The 22653-nt window shown below is 28.9% G+C and overlaps 3 protein-coding genes across 5 annotated transcripts in view; 1 reads left to right on the forward strand and 2 right to left on the reverse strand.

Annotated features, from left to right (window-relative positions):
- The window catches only part of LOC125858059 (uncharacterized), a 280326-nt gene that overhangs the window by 185828 nt on the left and 71845 nt on the right, over window positions 1-22653 (reverse strand). The gene's annotated exons all lie outside the window — the stretch shown is intronic.
- Window positions 1776-4223, forward strand: LOC125858049 (25.3 kDa vesicle transport protein). The gene is made up of 5 exons (XM_049537723.1): window positions 1776-2117; window positions 2987-3147; window positions 3474-3617; window positions 3709-3776; window positions 3870-4223. Exons 1-5 carry the CDS (start codon window positions 1927-1929, stop codon window positions 3963-3965), a joined length of 660 nt encoding a protein of 219 aa, XP_049393680.1. The 5' UTR covers window positions 1776-1926; the 3' UTR covers window positions 3966-4223.
- Window positions 4331-7281, reverse strand: LOC125858046 (transcription factor LAF1-like). The gene is made up of 3 exons (XM_049537719.1): window positions 6922-7281; window positions 5455-5584; window positions 4331-5032 (listed from the first exon to the last, which is right to left on the reverse strand). Exons 1-3 carry the CDS (start codon window positions 7058-7060, stop codon window positions 4468-4470), a joined length of 834 nt encoding a protein of 277 aa, XP_049393676.1. The 5' UTR covers window positions 7061-7281; the 3' UTR covers window positions 4331-4467.

Below are 22653 nucleotides of genomic sequence, written 5' to 3' on the forward strand. Positions count from 1 at the left end.
ATTAATTCAAACTAAATGATATAACCACAATTTGATTTAATTGTACCAATAGCAAACTGTTGTTATTTCGCCTCTCTCCCTGGTGAATCTCGCTCGCCACTCTCGGCAGTCTCTCCCTCGCCTCTCTCGCTTTTATACAAACACAAATGTATAAAATGCGTTTGTGTTTGTATAAAGTGAGAGAAAATTGTATATATACATATATTTTTGTTTCCCTCTCTCCCTTCTCCCAGATCTCGCTCGTCNNAAGGGATAAATTGTAATTTTGTCTTAAAAGTATGTGATTTCTGTAATTTGCCCAACTATTAATTCAAATTAAATGACATAACCACGATTTGATTTAATTGTACCAATAGCAAATTGTTGTTATTTCGCCTCTCTCCCTGGTGAATCTCGCTCGCCACTCTCGGCAGTCTCTCCCTCGCCTCTCTCGCTTTTATACAAACACAAATGTATAAAATGCGTTTGTGTTTGTATAAAGCGAGAGAAAATTGTATATATACATATGTTTTTGTTTCCCTCTCTCCCCTCTCCCAGATCTCACTCACCACTCTCACTCGCCTCTCTCACTTTATACAAACACAAATGTATACATTGTGTTTGTGTTTATATAAAGCGAGAGAAAATTATATATATAATACAAATGTATATATTTTCGTCCTATACACTTATTATTATACAAATACGATCTTCCCCTGCCCAGATTTCTTGTTTTTCTCTCTTTCTCGCTTTATACAATTAATTCTTTTTTATACGTATACCGAAACTGATTATACAATTGCTTCTTTTGTATATATGTATAGCGAAATTGCTTCTTTTGTATATATGTATAGCGAAATATACATATTAATAGTCATAGCAAACATAAAGTTTGTTATGGAGAGCAATTATGCAAATTATAGCTATAATATACAAATATGATTTTTGTGTTTGCTATATGTGAAAGTTGCTCTATAATGTAAGTGCAAATACGAAGAAAGATCGTTTAACTATTAATTATTTATTATTTAAAAAATATATTTTTATTTTTATTTAAAATAAAAATAAACGGAGAAAATAATAAATTGTCATGGTTTTACCTCGGTCAACAATAATTTTCTTAGAGTTGAAGGCGTGGTGGCAAATTTTCTCCTCAAGTCCATAAAGGAAAAAAAAGAGAGTAGAAAAGTAATGGATAAACTGTTCACCATAATAAATTAAATCAACTTAATATTTTAAAACTTAAGTATTTCAAAATTATATATAAAAATATATATTATACAGTATAAATTATAATTATAATTGGAGCTAAACTAAATAAAGCGACTATATTCATTTTGTTCCTTTTGGATCCTCCTAAAACTTTTTGGCCACCCTAGCTAGGGATTTGTTTAGCCTTTTTTTCCCTTAACCGCGTGTACACAACTTTTGATCTTAAAATGTTTGTTGAAATGATTTATAATTATACAAATATCTATGACTTGATATAATAAATCACAAGTTTTAAATAATTATTTTTTTAATTTTTTTTTTTGTATTTAATCAAATTATATCATATAAATTGAGACGGAGAGTACTGCATTTCGTTTTGTTCCTTTTGGATCCTTGTAAACTTTTTGGCCACCCTAGCTAGGGACTTGTTTAGGCTCTTTTTCCTTAACCGCGTGTACACAACTTTTGATCACAACAAAGAATAACTTCACTCCCAAGTTCTTTTTTCCCTTCAATATTCTTAGTCTCATTTCCTTCCTCCTTCACCCCATTTACTCCTTATAAAACCCATAAGTCATTAATTATGTTGACCATATTAATTGCCAAAAACCACCTACAATTCTCTCACAAATATATCACAAATCAAAGCCAAAGAAAAAAGATAAAAAGACTAACAAGAAAAGAGAAAGAAAAAGGAGAACTTTCTAGTAGTATTTTGTTACTATTAATTAAGGGATGGTGAAGGTGACAATTATAGGGAGGGTAAGTGATGGGATGCCCTTAGCACAAGGTCCAAGATTACATGAAGAGAATAATGATGTTTTAACAACTCACAAGAAACAAGCTGAGTTCATTCTCAAGGAAATTTCTTTACAAGCCTTGCCATCTTCCAAGATGACCATTCTTGTAGATCACCATTGCTTCAAGTATTCTTTTCTTTCATCTACTTTTAATTACATCTCATTTTGCATTTTTTTTTAGTTTCTTGCCTGGTGTCCGATATCTACCTTAAGAGAGCCAATTAAATTTGGATTTATTTGTGTCTGAAAGTTCCATATTAGGAGGTAAAATGTCATATTCAGGATTCAATTCTAAGACCTCTGGTTAGGGATGAAATCAATCCTACCAAGATAAATATGGCTTTCTTTAATGGTCTATCAAGATTCAAGAATGTGACTTTCCTTTATTTAGTTCTTTTACAAACACTTTCACTTTAGCAATAACATTAAGTAAATTGGTATATACTAGCATTCCAGGGGTATTCAAGATTTAATTTATAAAAGTAATTCTTGACCTATATCCGCAGTAGTATTTTGTATGCACAGTATATTATACGACGAAAAGATATTCAACTGACCATCCTTAGTCAACCTTATACATCAGGGTCTTGACTCACTGGTAGAAGTAGACAAGTAGTGCATGATATGATGTGTGAATTAGACAGATAGTAGAGGGCAGATCCCTTATACATTCAATTGTGCAAGATATGACACCTGAGCCTAACTATCACCCTAAAAGCTCCTTCTTGAGGCAAGGAACAATTGCCCAAATCCATCTAAGCAGACCGTTGGACCATTCCCCAACTAATGTGGGACTCTAACCACTCTTACACCTATTTAGAATCATGCACCAACAGGCCTGAAGATTTCTCAGTTATCAGAAATTATAATATCATTTCTCTGTTACTTTTAGTTCTTCAGTTTATTTGTCACCTTTTGCTTTAGCTATGTTGTAGTTTTACATTCCACAATTAGCTCTTTACAATTGTGTCCTTATTTTGCTACTTCATATTTAGCTACATGGTTGAAAATGGGATTTGCTATCTGACATTGTGCGAGTCGTCGTACCCAAGAAAGCTTGCATTCCATTATCTACAAGATTTGCAGCAGGAGTTTGAAAGATTAGATAGCAGTCTTGTTGACAGAATAACAAAACCATATACCTTCATCAAACTTGGTAATATACAAAATATTCATCATAGTTTAGTACTCCCTCCGTTTCAATTAAGTTTGTCTAACTTTCCTTTCTAGTCTGTTTGACTAGATTAAAAGACATTTTGGTTCATCCTACATATCGTTTGTTTAAAAAGTCTCCTTTACTTTCTTAAACTCTGTACTGAATCAAAACCAGACAAACAAATTAACGGAGGGAGTATTCATAGTAGCTGCATTAGTTTAACTACAGAGTATTCCTCTGTTTTAAGCCTAAGGTTTAGGCAATAAGTTGGTCTATGTTTACTTACATCTATTGTTCCTTTTTGCATGTTTGGCTTTGTTTTACAGATACTATCATTGGCAACATTAGGAAGCAATATGTGGATACAAGAACACAAGCAAATTTATCTAAACTAAATGCTCATCGTCAAAAGGAATTAGATATCGCAACAGAGGAATTATCACTAATAAAAGAGAGAAGGCGAAGAGTAGGTAAGCTTGTCATATGGTTACACTAAAATTCTGTTTCATTTAAGTTGAATTATATCATATGATTCATTCGATTATTACAAAATGTTCGTAGAAATGATGGAACGAATGATGGAAGCTCACATAAGTACTTCTCCAGTCTGGGAGTCTAAAAGGCTTGAGGTATGTGGTTATAACATTGATCAATGATAATTAATCTTGTTATATTTGACACAACTAAACAAAAAGGTTCTAATTTTACTCGTTGGCATCCAGATCATCGCTCTTAAATGGACACCGATTACAATCCTTCTTGTTGTTGCTTCTGTTCTTCTATGGACCGGCTTAATCCTCCAAGATGATTTTAGATAATGGTGAACTGAACTTTGTACTTTCTAAAGCCATAGTCAAGAAAGTGGACATAAGCAACTAACAAATTGTTCATACTGTTATTATTGGGATTTGATGCCTCATTCATATGTGTCCAGTAGATCAATCGATCACTTAATGTATTGATTCTTAAATTGTTAACTTATTAGACTACTTGGCACTTGTAGCACCTTGTGCAAAACATCATCTGTGAAATCAATAAAAACTATGATACTCTTCCAAATATATATCGTCCAGCTTGTTTGATCGTCATTTTGTTATCCAGTTTCTTTATGTTAAGTTCTCAACATGGAACAATCATCAAGTTTGCAATGTAACTCTCAGTTTATTATTACAGATGGAATGAATTAGACTTTGTACACCATGAAATACAAGAAAAGGAGAAGGCATCTACAGTAAAAATGCGCGTTAACAGGTAACCAAAGAGTATGGTTACTACTTTATTACCTCTTCTATTTTGTATAAAATTCTAAAAGAGAACTCATCATAAGAACATCACATCGTCGTTAATGTTGAATTCCCCTGACATAAATTCCTCAAATCCGTTACCAGACATGGTATCCTCAAACTTAAGTTGTGGTGGGAAAATATCATTGTGAACCTCTTGATTTACGCCATTCCCATAGCTACTACCATCGTTGTTCATCGGTAAACTATGCATGAATATGTCATGTAACTCTGCATTATTATACCCAAAGTTACTCTTGGAAGGTTCAAAACTCCCTGAGTTTTGAAAATCTTGTCCATTAAATTGATCCAACGAAAGCCATTCCGCGAATAATACTTTAGGTAAGTTACTCTTTTGAGTCTCTCTTGGATAAACAGATTGATCTGAATCTGCTAATGATCCTTCTATATGTTCAAATGAATCCAAACTTGAATTCTGTGGAGTCAATTTCTTTAAAGAAGGTGAAGAATCTGTTTTCCCAGACTTAGTGTGCCCTTCATTTTCTGCCATTTTGGACACTCTTTTCTTTAAATACGAGTGCCAGTGATTCTTTATCTCGTTATCTGTTCTTCCAGGCAAGTGTTGTGCAATCTGAGACCACCTATTAGTACAAAACTTTAGTAATCAGATGTAACGTTATCAATATGTACAAGTTAAATCAACAATAAAATGTCATGTTACATGTTTATTAGAAAAAGTCTGCCGACTATTGTAACAATATTTGTTAAATGGGCAGCCTAGTAGGTGAATTTTTATTGAATAGTAGTATTATTTTGAAGTCAGCACCATATAGCAGTACGATTTTTCTAATTTAAAATGGTGTTAGATAGTCAAAGTTGACTACTACCTCTTCGAATTCTAGAAGAGTAATTAGACATTATGGTCGATTTGTTGAAAACATACTAACTACACATGAATATGACCTGATAGTGTAAAAAAAAAAAACTTATCATGTGTGATTTCTGGCACGTTAAACTTTAAAATAAAATGATTGATAACGCAGAATTGAAACAGTTTTCTTACTTGTTGCCAAACATGGCATGAAGAGTCAAGATTGTGTTTTCCTCTTCTAAGCTAAATGCCCCTCTTTTTAAGCCTGGCCTTAAGTAATTAATCCACCTTAATCTACAACTCTTTCCATTTCTTTGCAAGCCTGTAAAAATGACAGTAAACTATATATTATTAACAAGAATAAAATTGATGTCAACGATTATACTTGTCTTTCTCTATGTGTTAGTATTGAATTTTTCATTTCAATTATAAACAAAAATTTGTATGGTTTGTTGACTTACTGTTATTGTCCTAAAATTTATTCCCAAGTAGTGCGCCAAATATAACGAAAATACGCCTCAGCCAATGAACTTGTAGAAGTTCTTTCTTTTTTTAATGTATTATTACAGACTTTCAAATGTTTTACTCATTAAAGAAAAGGGACAACTTTTTTATTCTTTTACACAAGTACACTCGTCAACTAGACAATCGTACGTATATGTTTGGGCAATTTGATCCCAGCTGGAATATTGAAGTCATCCAAATAGTAAAAGATCAAAAATCACTACTAAAAAATCATTATTTTTTCATTGAAAATTTTCATGGCTATTTCCATATATATTTTCATTGAATTGGTGAGAAAAGAAAAAATAGTAGTGTTTTCATACATAAAATTTAGAAGGTTTCCCAATATTTCAAAAATCTGTTTCTCACTGTTTGTTTTTTCAATGAATTGATTTGATGAAAAATGAATGAAAAAGTCATATTTTATACTCCTTCCGTCCCTATTTAGTTGTCCATATTTCCTCTTTTAGTTGTCCCTATTTCGTTGTCCATTTTGACAAATCAAGAAAGGACAATAATTTTTTTCCTATTATACCCTTATTTAAAGTGAAAAGTTGTCATAAATAAAATAAATAAACTTATGAACTTTCCAGCATTAATTAGTTATCTTGAGTGAATTTATTTTGGAAGTAAATTCTACTATAAGGGTGAAATTGTAACTTCACTATGTTAATTATTATTGCCTTAATCTGTGTGTCATTTCTAAAGTAGACAACTAAATAGGGACGGAGGGAGTAGTATAAATTTTTCATTAATAATTTACGGTGAATAAAAATGTCGGTTTTATGAATAGACAAAAAGGATTAACAATATTAACCATGTTAATTATTGGTGTATATAGTTACTCCCAACATTAATTAATGCTCATCACCAATCCTCAAAAGCATGATATATGGTGGTTGTCATTGACAAGGATGTAATACAACTAGCTTGCTTATTTCCAGATTAAACTATAATGATAAAAGTAAAAATATACGTGTATATAACTTAAATTCTTCTAACGTTCGACCGCTTAAACTAGGACATTTGAATTTGGTAAAGATAGAAAACTAAATATATGTCTATCTACTAAGAAAATTATAAGATATAATTACACTACTTGAATTAGAGATGAAGAAAGATTATAGTATTAATTAATCAATTAATTAAACTAACCAGCATTAATGGGAACAGAGCTCCAACAGCCATGACCATGTTTAATGATGTAATTTTTGAGCCTATCATCTTCATCAGGGGACCATAAGCCCTTCTTGTGCTTTTGCTTTGGCTTCTCAGCTGCCAATTTGCACCCCATTATTAATTAACTATCAAACTAATTGAGGATTAATGTGACTAATGTTTAAGAAAGAACACAAAGATTATATGGTAATGACTTTTGTCTGTGTGTAGAGAGAAAGAGAGAGGAGACAAGGAAGACTTGATGTTGAGGTTAGCCGACCTTGTATTTAAAGGAAGGATTAGTTGACACCAAATTCTACTAATTATGTTTAATACAAAACAAAACTAGTTAATGAAAAAGTTTTTAAAAAGAGACTATTTCACTATTACAAATCAAATAAAGGATTGCTACTATAGTTTATATAGCAGCAATAATATAATTAATATTTTATATAGATATTACTAAAGGCTTTAGCAACTTCGGATGTAGTCTCTGTTTGATATTGTTGTTGGGAGGCTAAACGTGTTTTTTTGATTTAAAACACTCTTTTTTTTTTGAAAAAATAAGTGTTTGGCAAATCCTTAAAATTGTTTTTAAATTGAAGTCGAAACAATTGTTGGGAAGAAGAGAAGCTAACAATTGTTGCTTCTTAAAAAAAAGCAGAAACAATAATTATTAAGACCAAAATATCTCTTCAATATATACATATTTACCAATACATCCCTTATTAATTAATTAGCATATCTCATAAGCTTGATTAAATTTTATTCAAGAATTTATTTTTATATAATATTTTCTTAAAATTTTATGTTTATATATTATTATTTTATATTTATATATTATTTTACGTTTTATTTTACCAAATTAGAAACAAAGGTAACAACAATATTTTTGTAGGATTAAATATATTAATGACTATATTTATTTTTGTGGTGATTTTTTGTATATAGTAGTTTAATTTGTGGAATTACTTTTAAATTTCTTTTACTTAATATTTTTAATTATATTTAAATCATCATGTTAATATTATATTAATATTTAATTTATTTATTTATTTATTTATGTATGTATGTATAATATCGCTTTATATTTTAATTAATTTTTTTGTAATAGATGTTTAAAATAGTTTCCTCTATAAAATAATCTTAATATTAAGTGTACATTGATACTTACTATTTTTCGTAATTTGACTCTCAAAAGCATTTTTAAAAAAGATTAGTCAAACACACCATTTGTTTAGCAAAATCATTTTTCAAATGAATTAGCCAAACACAAATAATTTTCTTAAAAACACTTTTTAAAAAAGTCATTTAAAAAAAGTACTTCTAAAAATAAACAATTTTTAACAAAAATGTCAAACAAATTCATGATAATATTACCTTAATTGCTTCTAAATATTTTTGCTAGGTCTATTTCTATGATCCCTAGCCCCATATATATGCAATAATTCCTCAACAAAAGGAAAGTGAAAGTGAAAAATGAAATAAAATACAATTACCATCATCTAGCTAATTGACTTATATATATTGTAATTGTATAATCAATAGAATAATTGTCCATCTCAAAGAATTTTGAGAAGCTAGGCTAGCTAGCTAGCTAGCACTAATAGAGACAAATGAGTCATTAGCTACAGTGAATTTTGTGTCATTTGTCATGCTTAAACCTACTTGACAGACACCAATAACGGTTTCTTAATTATGTTCTCACTTAATTATAAGATTTACTCAAAACACTTTATTCAAACACCACATTATTTATATGTTAATAGATATGTATTTGAGTATATGCCAAAATATTAATGTGGTGAAAGAAGAAAGGATGTCCTGATCCACCGACAAGTTAATTAAGATTTTCTGTTAAATATTATTGGAAAAATAAAGTTAAATCTTCACCTTTTGCCACGATAGAAGTTAAATGAGTTTAATTCTGATATCATGTAAAAAGTTGAATAAACGTTCTCTCTTCATGGCTTTGTTACTCTAGCAGGCAGCCTGGGTCAGAGTCAGAATAGGCGTGTTTTATAACTATGTAACGACTAATTAAGGACCTTAATATCATCATGTGCGTGTATAATCAAACCCAAATCTAAAATTTCTAAAATATGAGTACACCACTAGAAATAAAGAAGGAGAAAATATATTAGATCATGCCAACAGATAATATTAGAGCAACTTTCACATATAGCAAACATAAAAATCATATTTGTATGTTATAGCTAAAGTTTGCATAATTGCGCTCCATAGCAAATTTTATGTTTGCTATGGAGCTTTTGATTTGTATAATTCGCTACAAACATCTAATTTTATACAAATTGTTCAGTTTTGTATAAATTCATTTACACATTGTAATTTGTATAATAAGATCTATATTTGTATAATTATAAGAGTATAGGACAAAAATGTATGTATTTGTATTTGTATTTGTATATACACTTTTTTCTCGCTTTACACAAACACAAACGTATTTTATACATTTTATATCGAAATGTATAAAATGCCTAATTGTATATCGAAAATGGCTAATCGTATACCGAATTAGATGACAAAAAAAGGGGATGTTTGCTGCGAATTACAATTAAAATAAAGTATAACTATATCATTTAATTTGAATAAATAATTTGTTATTTCATACAATTTTCCCATAATATTATACTAATTTTAAAATATATATACATAAACATCTAGTTTTAGAAAGAGAACAAAGTCAAGATGTCCCATTTTTAACATATGCATCCATCGTTGAGTGTATTAAACTGTGTTTTAGTTGTTAAATAGTAAGTTCTTCTCAGATATTTTGGAGTTCAATTACATTAAGAACCATAAGAATAAAATTTAGGAGCCCACCAATTTGTTCTGTGACAATGTTAATATTGTCGGTGAAAATATTTTATACTTTATTAATTATATAGGTTCTACTCAAATAGTTAGTGCAATTTTAGGAATTTTTTTGTTCTCGAAATTTTCCCAACTACTTTCCTCTTTTCTCTACGTTGCCTCTTCATGGTTCACAACTTGAAGAAAAATTCAACCAAACCATTTATAACCTAATCTCATTTCTAAATAATTTTGATGATCCAATGAAGTTTCCTCAACTTCAAAAGTCTAACTAAATGGAAATAGCATAAGGAAGTTTTTTTTTTCTCATCTGGTGTCTGAAGTCCACATTAAGAGAAGGATTGCGCTCCCAACCGGCATAAGGAAGTTTGTTACTCCCTCATTTTATTTACCTTGCCCCATATGTCTAAAATAGATTGTTTTAATTTTTTTCTTCCATTTTAATAAATCAAGAGATTATTTTTTTTACTATACTTAATATTAAATAACTATATAAAATAATAGTAGTCAAATTTTGAATTTCGAAACATCATTAATAAAATTAGTTCAATAAAGCAGACCTCTTATTAAAGTTTTTTTAAAGAAGAGTGTTAAGTCAACATGGGACAAATAATATAAAACAGATCGGAATATTTCCTTGCCGACTAGAAATCCTAGCTAGTCAATATCCTTAATTATTAGAGAAAAATTCAAAATATTTACAGTTGTGTATTACTTGTTGAAGTGAACAAACAACAATGATTTGTTAATCATTTTTTTAATTTTAACATCCCTCCTATGTTCTAGAAACAACAAATTAAAGAAGAAAAACCTTAACTAATTTATTCAGAATTAACTATTAAGCCTTTGACAGGTTCTAATTAATAATTCTGTAAATCGTTAAAATAAAAAAATCTAAATTTTGCGTGGTTTTCATTATTGCAAATATTAAGATAGACTAAAGTCCAAATTTTAATACTAACCCTTGTTATAAAATAAATTTTAAAACCTTAAAAAAGTTAGTGTAATAGTTGGAAACCTAATAAAAAATAGTAGAAACCAATCACGTTCATGTCAATATAGTTTCATATTCAGCCATGAAGAATAAATCATAACTTAAAATGCCTATAAAAATCCATATAAAAATTTTAAAACCTTTCTTTTCACAATCATAAAATTTAAGTGGCTGAATTTTATTGGCATATTTTTCTACATACCATGTGCAGAAAATTAAAATTCATTGGTCGAAAAAATAAGGTTGTTGTTAGACCTAAACATACATTATATTTCTCTTGAAAAAAAACAGATTAATTAGTGAATAACAAATGTTGAAGATAAATCATAGATAAAGAGAAACTAATTTTTCGTCGAGTGGTTGAGAATTATGAGGTTTCCGAAAAACATTAGGTGATTCTTTACATCTGGTAGCAAGTATCCTGTAAAATTAATTAAGGTGCACGAAAATTGGCGCAGACACAACGATTAAAAAAAAAGAAAAGAGAAACTGTGTTTTCAAGAAAGGGAAAGCAGAGAGTAACGTTTCCAAATTATTATTTTTAGTACAAAGGAAAAAGATAGCTAATATTTTTGATAGTTTAAATGGACTTTACCAACATTACTTCCAATATATTGGTTGTTTTATTTAATTAAATAACAACGGTGAGATTATAAAATAAGAACGCGTTGAATTTATCCCACATGTGGTTTAATTTATTTATGTATTACCTAAATAGATTTTATACTATTACACTATTCATGATTTGGTGCACAAGATATTGTAAGATGAAGAGTTCGGTAGTTCCTACTCCGTTTACTATTTGTTTGCATATACACACTATTAAAATAATAAAAACAAGGTATTTGATCAAGCTTTTGAGAGAAAATAATGTGTTTTTGAAGAGTAGCAGAAATTGGCTTTTCGAAAACTAAAATAATAGTTTTTCCGCAAAAATATCTTTTTGAAAAGTAAAATTTTGACCAAATATGCTATTAGTGAGATATTACTAATAATTTGTTGCCATATACACAGTATAAAAAAAAAGTGAGGTGTTTGATCGAGCTTTTCAAAGAAAATAAGCGTTTTTAAAGAGTAGTAGAAATTGACTTTTCGAAAACTAAAATAATAGTTTTTCTGCAAAAGTATTTTTTTGAAAAGTAAAAATTTGATCAAATATGCTAATAGTGAGATATTACTAATTTGTTGCAAACCAACCTCCTTGTATTGTATATTCTCGCATCAAGTTAGGAGGGCAAACAAGCACATATCAATTATTTTCTCTAAACTTTTGGATATACTACACATAATTAATTGTTTTAATTTGGCTCTAAGGTTTCAAATTAATGTTAACTCGTGAACAGATAGTTTCTCATTAGACTATTTTAGTCGAAAAAGTGTTTATATCGACCCTTCCAAATTATATGAATTGACTTACGGATGAAATCGATAGGTAGGATTAGAGGAACAATCCTCATAACTCATAAGATGTACTTAGCCACTTAGGGCCATTGGCGGTGACGGGTAGGGTCAAGAGAGTTCATCCGAACTTCATTCGGCGGAAAATTATTATTTATGTATGGTTTTTTTAATGTTATATATACTAGATGTTGAACCTCCTTAGGCTTCTTCATGTGTTTAATCACTTTTTATATTTTGAACTCCTTAATAAAAATTCTGACTCTGTCACTCCTCAGGCAATTATATCAAAGGGTAGGTATAGCTAGGGGTTGAGGTTTAATTTCAAAACTTGATAGTTAAATGAGAAATTGTGTTATTTTATAACGACTAGTTACAATTTGTATTTATTTTTTTTAAGAGCGTACCAAAATTTCTTTGCGTTATTTCTTAAGAATTAGAAGTCATCTTGACCCTTTCACTATCCAATAATATATTCCCTCACTCATTTAACAGTCTGTATTTTATCATGAATGAAGGGTAAACACTCCATGTTAAATATTTATTATATGATATAATTTCAATAATATTCCCTACCTACCAACACGATTACACAAACCAAATACGAGACTTAAATTTATTCAAAAATAAAGTTCTTGACCAAAAAGAAGTCTCGTATGGAAAAACAATGAAATGGTTAATAAGGTTATGTGGTTAGTATAAAAGGGCTAAGGTAATGTGGTCAGTAATATTTAAATAGTTTTTATGAAAAAAATCATTAAAATACTATTCTTATTATTATATGTTAAAAAAATTGTGAGTCGCATAATTTATGTAGAAAAAATAAAATCAATCGTTCATCATCGTCATTTGTGACTGACTTAACTCCCTGGCACGGCACACTACATCAAAAATGATGTTTAACTCATTTTTAACGGAAATTAAGTAATGGTAACAATTTAACTATTGCTAAATATAAGTTTTTATTGACAATTAGCATTTTTTTTAAATATTTCTAAAGCTTATAGTGATATTGAATCTAATAATAATTAACTAATTATACCCATAAAAATTTTAGCACTTTTTATTAATTGCCGATAAAAACTGTTTTTTGTTAATGTGCCAACTCAGCAACATGTGTGAATTGTGATGGATCGAGATCTGTCACACAAATTGCATACCAGCAAATTTTTGTGTGTGAAGATAGCAAACAATAATAGGGATGGTTGATATTACACTTATAGGGTTTAAACAGTGTCACTTAGAAGTTGGATGACACGAAAACAAGGCATCAATCATGGGAGATGGTCTATCAATAACGAAGTCAAAATTTTTATTAAAATATGTAGAAGTAAACACATGAAAAAATCAAAGAAAATTTTAACACCTATCATATATACATAAAAAAAAATTATAATCATATATGAGCATTATAATTTTTTGTTGAAGAAGGTTCAAACAAATTCCCTCGATCCTATCTAGCTCTGATCAACGGAGGCGGCACCAAGCTAGAGAGAGCTTATCCACCTTTGTTTCAAGTAATAAAACAATACATGTGATGATGTAAATATGTTCATAATTCACTTTGTCTAATCAACAAGAAACCAAGCACCATGTTAGGCCATACTTTGTGTCATGTCTCATAAAACTATACTATTTCGGATAACAATGTATTACGAGAATAAGCCAAAAATTTGCTATTAATATATACATTACTCTTTTTAATTTGTCTCAATATAACTATGTGTCTTACACTTTATTTTAATATTCTATTTTACATACAACAAATTATGAGAATTCGAATCAGCCAAAAACTTGATATATATTACTCTTTTTTGTTTCAATTAATTTTGCGTCTTATATTCTTATACTCTATTTTAATCGGAAATAGTGGTTGATTAATTTTATATTCAGTAACTTTCTTAGGCAAACATTTAACATGTTAAATATTATTAGATTCAAAAATATTTTGATATAATATATTAACAGTGGCGGATCTATGAAGGGATGTGGGCGTGCCACGCCACCCCCAAACTTCGACGGAAACTCTATATATACATAGGTATATATATATAATACTCTATATATACATAGGTATATATATATAATATTTATATAAATATAAAGTGTGCCACCCACAGAACAAAATTGGCTTGTGGTGCCATGGTAAGCGTGCCACCCACAATTTATTTGGCACCCACGAACTCTAAATCCTGGATTCGCCACTGAATATATATACACATTTTTAATTTAAGATCACAAAATTTAAAAATCTCCCTCTTACTTTCTTAAGTTTTATGTCTAATCAAACTAAAACACGTCAAATTATGAAATGAGGAAAGTTTCATATATTTATCTGAACGTTTTTCAGGAAAGAAATCGGAGATGGTGGACATTAAAGCAAATAGTATGGAGATGAATGGAAAAAGCCCAAATGTGTATCATGCATGCTATTGAAGTTGGTTCGAGTTTAGAATTGGAGCTAATATTGGTTTTACACTTTAACTAAAATAACTTTTGATGACGATAAATATGCATATTAATAAAGAGTGCTAGAAAATTTTACGTCGATATTAGTTAATTGCCATTAGATCTAAAGTTGATATAAACTTTTTGGGAAATTTATAAAAAATACTAATTACTACTAAAACGACATATTTAACGATTAAGCTATTGCCGTTAATTAATTACCGCTAAAGAACATTTCTATATGTTAAAAGATCAATAAAACTATTCAATATTGGAACCCTAATGGTCTCTTGGAGATGCACTAGTAACAAATCAATCAATTACTCTACTTTTGTATATCATTGGAAATGGATAAACATGTGTACGATCGAATATATTGATGTAAAATTAATTAAACTAGGTCACTTATATATACTGTCCAATGGGAATAAAGACCAATTTAATAATCAATATTTTTCACCAAACATCACATAAAATTAATGGAGCAATTGGATAAAATATTTATGAAGAACACAAAGTTAATTACAAGAATATTGCAGATTAGCAAAGTCATATTATACATAATAATACACATTTACCAAACCAATAAAAATAGCTGTAGTTGGAAAATCCTACGTAGCCGTATTCATACTGCATGCGTACGCGTACCATTGTGTTGATTTAGTATTTTGTTTCCATTTGGGGTTAGGAATTGACTAATTATAATTAATACACGTTTTTAATCGGAGGAAATGAATTATAATTAAGTTATGCAACTTGTTTTTAGAAAAATATAGGGTTTAGTACTAGAAAATTAATCAGACTTAATTAGTTCTAAGTGTTAATTACACTATATAATATGACTTGGATTAGGTCTTTCAATGTGTCCGCTGTATTTTAGAATCAAACTCTTAGACCCCCTATACTGTAAAATCTACAATTACACCCCTATGAGATATATCCAAAACTAAGTTGGTTGAAATATAATTATTTAAAAAATTAGAATTATAAATAATAAGTTTTCTTAATGTAATTTTAAAATAATTGTGAAATGGATGAATATATAAACACACTAAAATGAAATTGAGATATTCCTATTTAATAAAGTATAACTAATTACATGTTTATATTGTAGAAAAATTATTATACTTATTGTCGGCATATCTTATATAAGTAATTTTGTGTTCATTTCTTATAAAGTTTCGAAATATATATATTTCCAAAGAATTAATTATCTGTTGTAATCAAATTTCTGAATAAAGATATCCAACAAAAATGGTATCTTCTTTATTAAATTTCATAAAAAAAAATCATATTTATAATTTTAATAATTATATTAAATATATTTAGTTACAATTATACATGTATAGTCTGGAATATTTCTATAGTATAAGAAATATAAATATTTGATTTTAAAGTACAAGAAATATATTAGAATTGAATTATATTATAAAAATATTTAGTGTAATTAACCCTAGTTTTGACTTAAAAATACCTATCCCACTCCTTTCATGTACCATGGGAGGCTAAAACTGGTGGAGTTCACTTCTAATGATAAATAAAATAAAATAAATAAGAGATTATTTGTGTAGAATCAAATAACAAGTGGATGCAAAGAATTTTTATATAATCAAATCATTGTTACTTGTTATTATATATTAATATATATGAAATAATTACTATTTTTGAAATTATAAATTTCATATATAAAAGGATTTAGATCTATATATTTTTTAATTTTAATAATATAAAAGTAAATTAAATTATGCTGATGGTGTATATAATTTTTTTTGATAATTAATTATTATAAGGACTGTATCTTGTATGTAAAGGTGGAGATGGAGAGGTTGGAACCGTCCAATTTTATTGGATCGTCTAATTATATTGTTGCCCTTTAAACTATAGTTTATTCAAATTGTGTTTTTGACTATTGTATCAGTATAAGCAGGTTTGGAAGTCGATGCAAAAAATTGTACATTAATTTTGACTTTTTTGAAAGAAAAAAACAACACATCTAGACACTTGCATTAAAGTAATTAAAATCATAATTTTTAATGTTATATAGTGCTACTAAAATGCATTTAAAAAAATCAATTTTTTGCTTAATTTGTTTTATTTTATATTTCTTTTCTTTTATTTTAGTTCTCACTTACTTTGTAATTCCAAAATAGGCATCATGGGATAAGTTAAAAGAAAATGATCAAATACTAATAGTTGCTTAAAAGTATTTTTAAAATTTATTGATCAAACATAGGTGAATTTGCATGTTAAAAATGAGGTATGTGAATTTGCGGTCTCTCCGTAAATCTACATATTATGTATACATTTTAACGAATAGATATAATATTATATGTTGGCACATATTCTACAAAAAGGCAAAATAGTGTATTTGATTAGATGTTGAATTATCTACCTAAAAGACTAGAGATCAATGTCCACACTTTTTCATTCATATTCTAAATTCATCTCTATTGCTAAACACGAATTTTTTTACTGTATTTTCTAATTCTCAAATACCTATAGTACTCGTAAATATCACTTAAAATGTCGATCGAGGGAAAAATAATCTAAGATTCGTGCACCATAGTCCTTTTTGCTGACTTTATTTTTATTTCTCCAATAAATTAATTAAGTCTTTAGGTATAACATTTTAATAATTAAATCATGTCCTGTAAACTTGGTCTTGCCTCATTATTGTTGTATAATATCCTACTGATTACTAAAACTGAGATTCTATTGATGACGTACAAAAAAGACAACTTTTATTTTGTTGGTGGAAAACGAGTAATTTATATTTAAAATATCATTAATCATATAATTAATCAAATCTTGTGAGGTAGCTAGGTGATTACATGTATTAAGAGTTAAATAGTTCTTATTGGGTACGTGAAGATAGATTAATTGTGAATCCGTTAATGACTCATCATATATATAATTAAATAAATATTAGCAAAGTCAAATTGGCTATTTTCAGAATCAAAGTGAAATTAACAGGTCGAGTATGATGACATGTAAGCACAACATGTACAAAGAGATCAAGATATTGAATACATCGAGTTGTTTAGAATTTTCTTATAAAAATGAAGTAATTAAGAGAAATTTTACTTCATAATTAATTTAAAATGTTGATTTAGTTAGAGTTATTAGGTCGAGTAAAATGTTGGAGAGTTTTATGTGGGATTCAAATCCAATTAGGAATTGGTTAAAAAAGATTGTGTGTTAGAAATAAGAGTTACATGCGTATTATCTGTAATTTTTACTCAGTCTGTTCTTCTCACCCCTCTCGTAAATTTGTTTCTCATCTCCTTTTTAATTACATATTCTAGTTCTTCAATTATTCTACAATTTCCTTTTCATTTTTTACATTTCATAGTTATAATCCTTTCAGTATTGAGATCAATATAATATATAATACCGTAGTGTTTTTTATGGAGAAATTTAGGTCATTACACCTTCTCTTAACAAAATCAAGTAAAAATAACTAATTTGAGCTAGGAAGTCAAAATGTGTGTGCAAAAATGGATTTAAATAATAATAATAATAATAATAAGCGTGCAGTAATTCATAAATCATATTTGCGTCTATAGAAGGGCCACAGGATGATGCCACTTTGGCCACGCCATTGTAAATAATTACCACTCCCTTTATTTGACTAAATAAAATTGATTATCTATTTGTTTCAATTTGTTTATTTTTTATTTTAATTCATTTTTTTTAAAAATGTTGTTTCCCCTTTAATTTCATTCTTCACTTGATTATTTTGGACAATTGAATGGTCGAACGAGCCTCTTGGTCTGTCACCTCAAAATGTAGAAAGAATTACAATCCCCATTCCACTAGTGTTAGAATTTTCTAAATGGAAACTATCTCGACTTCATAGATAAATTTATATAGAATCTTTGAATAAAGACTTTCTTTCATAAGAAGGAAAATACTTACTAAAAGATTTCGATTCAAGATTAATTCACGAGGAAGTAGTATCTCTTTAGGATCTACTCCAGCGTTTAGAAATTGATTAATCGATAAAGAGACATGTACTTGATGCCCCCAAGAGAGACCCAAGTCCTAGTAGCCCTGCCAAATAGTGATTCAGCATATATAACTTGTCATTAATTAATCAAAATTAGGTTTAGTTAAAGAAATTCCCCCACCATGTTAATTAATTGGTCAATGATGTTAAAACTGTCGTTTTAGCTATTCAAAGGCATCAAGGAACAGACATAGGTCAAGTATAAATTTATTTTTAAAAAAAATTGTCAAGTCAACAACTATATTTAAAGAAACAAATCGTTTTCAAATGCTAATTAACTACGAATTATTTCAGTACTTGTAGCATTAAAATATGTATTATTATTTTTATTTAACTTTTCAAATGCAAATTCTATTTTTTTAAAAAAATAAATGTGAAGTACCAATTAGACATTCATGGTAATTAAATCATTTCGTGGTAATTTGATCGTCCATCCTCTTTGTTTCATTGTTTCCATACTCAACAGGGCTAGAAAAAAACGAAATCGTAATATCACTTTTTAACTTCTTATGTTTTATTGTTCGTGTTAACGTACAATTACATTTTATCTAGTTATTTATATATTATCTAACCCGTTTATACTTTATTCGATCTGCTTATATGTGAATATTATTAATGTGCTTACTTATTCTTTTAAATTCCTCAATAAAAATTTTGTCTCCGCCACTATTCAGGAAAAACTGAAAAAGACATACGGCGTGGCCTACGCATCTGAAAAAGAGGAAATGCTCACCTAAGACATAAATACTTACCAACAATATTTTAGTAGCCAATGCAAATGCATGTATATAACTCTAGTCATTCTACAACAAGTGTTATTTTTTTCAAAAACATATACTATCTCCGTCCACCTTTAATTATCATAGTTTTCATTTTTTAGAGTCAAACGATAAGTATTTTGATTAATATTTTACGATATATTTTTTTCATCGTATTGATTTGTAAAAAATTGCACCTTATAGTACCTTTCGTATAGTGTTTGAATATCTAAATTTTTTGTTTAAAATATCGAATTAATGTAATCTAATTTCACTTTGAAAATTAGTCAAACTGACTTTCGAAAAGCACAACATGACAATTAAAAGTGGACGAATGAAGTGTTGTCAGATATTTATATAGAGAGAGATGCAACTTAAAATGGATGTGGCCTAGTACGTGATCAATGAAATGATTTAGAATCTTGAGGTCTCAAAGTCAAAATTTAGCGGAGACAAACAAACACTGCCCACATAACATCTTAGAATCTTCCACACCCAAATTCACATATTAATTGAGTTGTGAAACACTATTATATATATACATATAGGTCGATATCGCTTATGTAAAATCATGCGGGATTTTGTTGCAAGCAAATCTTTATTAACTCTTTGTGCTTGTCGTCTATAGCCTACAATTAAAAATAAAGAAAAAAAAATTAATTCAAATTCCACGAGATATATACTTTAAATTATAGTGATTAGTGTCATGCAAATATATTAATTTGCTTATTTTCAGATCCATGTGAATTGTATGGAAACAGTAATTATCATCACTCCAAATCCCCTACTTCATTTCATGAAACATAATCTAATTTTAAACACTTTTATGTATTTAACTCAATAAACTATACAAGAGACTACATTTTTATACTTCAATTTGCATCTACGTATATGTTGCAAGTGACAAACTTGGAAGGGGGGCGGGGGGGGGGGGCTTCAATTAAACTTCGCCAATACTGAAAGAAACGTTTAGTAGCAATAGTTTTTCAGCAATTAATTGAGTTAATATCATTGCATCTCGAGTCACTAAAGTCTTTAGCATAATTGGAGTTTAGGGGTTTTAAATGTTAGGTAAAAGAGAATTTTTTGTTGATAGTGCGGTTCAAACCCATAACTTTTTTGTGGAAAATATTTTTATGGTCTCTTCTTTATCACTGAGCAGTTAATCAGTTTTGTTAGGGGGTTTACAAGTTAATATACATATATATATTTATTTAATTTTCTAATACAAATACAGTGCCTACGAAAAAGCTACTAGATTTGTCCGAACATGCGAACTCCCACTTAGCTCCACCTTAATATAGAGAGAGTCCTTGTTATAAATACCCATATTTGTTATAGTATATATATACCATTGCATGCATCACCAAAACTGCAACTCCGAAAAGAAAAAGAAAAAATCAGTAAAACATGGTGAATAATTAGTACCTAATGCAAGTTGTAACAATTAATTATGATTAGCAGCCACTAAAAGTAATCCCTTGTCGTCTGTGCTGCAAAAAAACAAGATATTTTCATGAATATATGGAACACACATGGTTTTGATATCACATAAAATATTATGTCCAAAGAAATAATGTTGTCAAATAATATTTTTCTTTTTCCTTTCATGTGAATAAAATATATACAAGTTGTCTAATAATTTAATTGGATCGCTTAAACTAACTGATTAGTTAGAATATTAGCAACTAGTTTTATTCTAAACACTTATAAGTAGTTGGAAGTAAATTATGATCGAAGTGATGATCAAAGAGGTACGTAGTAAAGTGATCATGTGCTTTCAGTATGATCATACATTCATTATTTTTTCAAAATTGACAACTTAATGAAAATTAATTAACAATAATAGCATACTTCCTCTTATTTCATAATTAAAAGTAGGGGCGAATCTACGTAGAAGGGTAGGGCAGTACTAATAACAATGAAAAAAATGATGTATAGAAGCTCACTCCAAAAATTGAGGGAAAGTTGACCTTGTTAGTCGATTTTAACTTATTTTTTATTAAAAAAAAAAAAAAAAAGGTAGACGTCCTTCGGGAGTTTTCGCGCAAACAACTACTCCTTTATGTTATTTTTTAAAAGAAAATCGATGTAGTCTCTTAGATTTTTGAAGTGTAAAATTGAAGTTGAAGTAACTAAGAGTTTGTTTGAATTGTGGCTTATTTTAGGTGTATTTAACTCAAAATAGTTTTTAGAAAATTTTGTATTGTTTGGATAAAATAAAAATAATAATTTAAGTATTTGTTTTCAAACAAAAGCTCTAGGGTAGAAATAAGTTATTAACTCATCCAAACAGATTATGAATAGGTGTTTAGACATGCGATATGAAATTATGATTTCAAATCAGTGTTTGAACATGCAATTTGAAATCATAATTTCAAGGAAAAACTATATATCTAATCAGACAAACATCTTTACCATGTCTACTAAATCTCATTATACATTAAAATAATTATATAATCTCTCGCTCTTTCTCCTCCACTCACTCTCTCTCTCCTCCTCTCCTCTCATCCCCCCCCCCCCCCCCCCCCCCCCCCCCCCCCCCCCCCCCCCCCCCCCCCCCCCCCCCTCGCTCTTCCATCTTTGTCTCTCTCTTTCCTCTTTTTGCTCTCCCCCTTTGCTTTCTCCATCTTCCTAATCTCTCTCTCCTCTTTCTGCTGCGTTATTGGTTCCAAATAGTTATTGAAGGGTCACTAGTTAAGACATAATTACACAAACATACGTATAAGTGCACAAATACATGTATCAAGCAGGGGCGGTTGGTAAGGCTTAAAAAAAGTCTTTTGCCTTAGGCCCCCAATTTTAGGGGGCCCCATTTTTTAGTTAATTAGGTAGGATTAAATTTTTAAAAAAATTTAGAACTAAGACAATAAATGCAAAGGCCCCATTTTTTAGTTAATTAGGAAGGATTAAATTTTTAAAAAGAAATTGTTAGAACCAAGACAATAAATGCAAAACGTCTCAATGAAGTGATAGTATGATAGATATGACTATGATTATGACTTTTTGACTTTTCAATTAAAAGTTGTGTACTTTTTTTTTAATGTACAAGTTATCTTTTTTATTTACCTTATTTTTTTTCTAATTTTATTTTTATATATTCTATCTTCCTCCCTTCTATTTCTTTCTCACTTTCTTTTTTCTAATCTTACATCTCTCTCTTATTCAAAGCTTAAAAATTTACTCGTTCTATTGATAGTTTATATTTTAAATTTGGAGAAAACTATATTGCAGCAGTCCGATTCATTTTTGGAAATCAAGTCTTCATAGCTTTTGAATTCGGTAAT

This window comes from Solanum stenotomum, chromosome 3 (genome assembly GCF_019186545.1).
Source record: "Solanum stenotomum isolate F172 chromosome 3, ASM1918654v1, whole genome shotgun sequence".
Taxonomy (NCBI): Eukaryota; Viridiplantae; Streptophyta; class Magnoliopsida; order Solanales; family Solanaceae; genus Solanum; species Solanum stenotomum.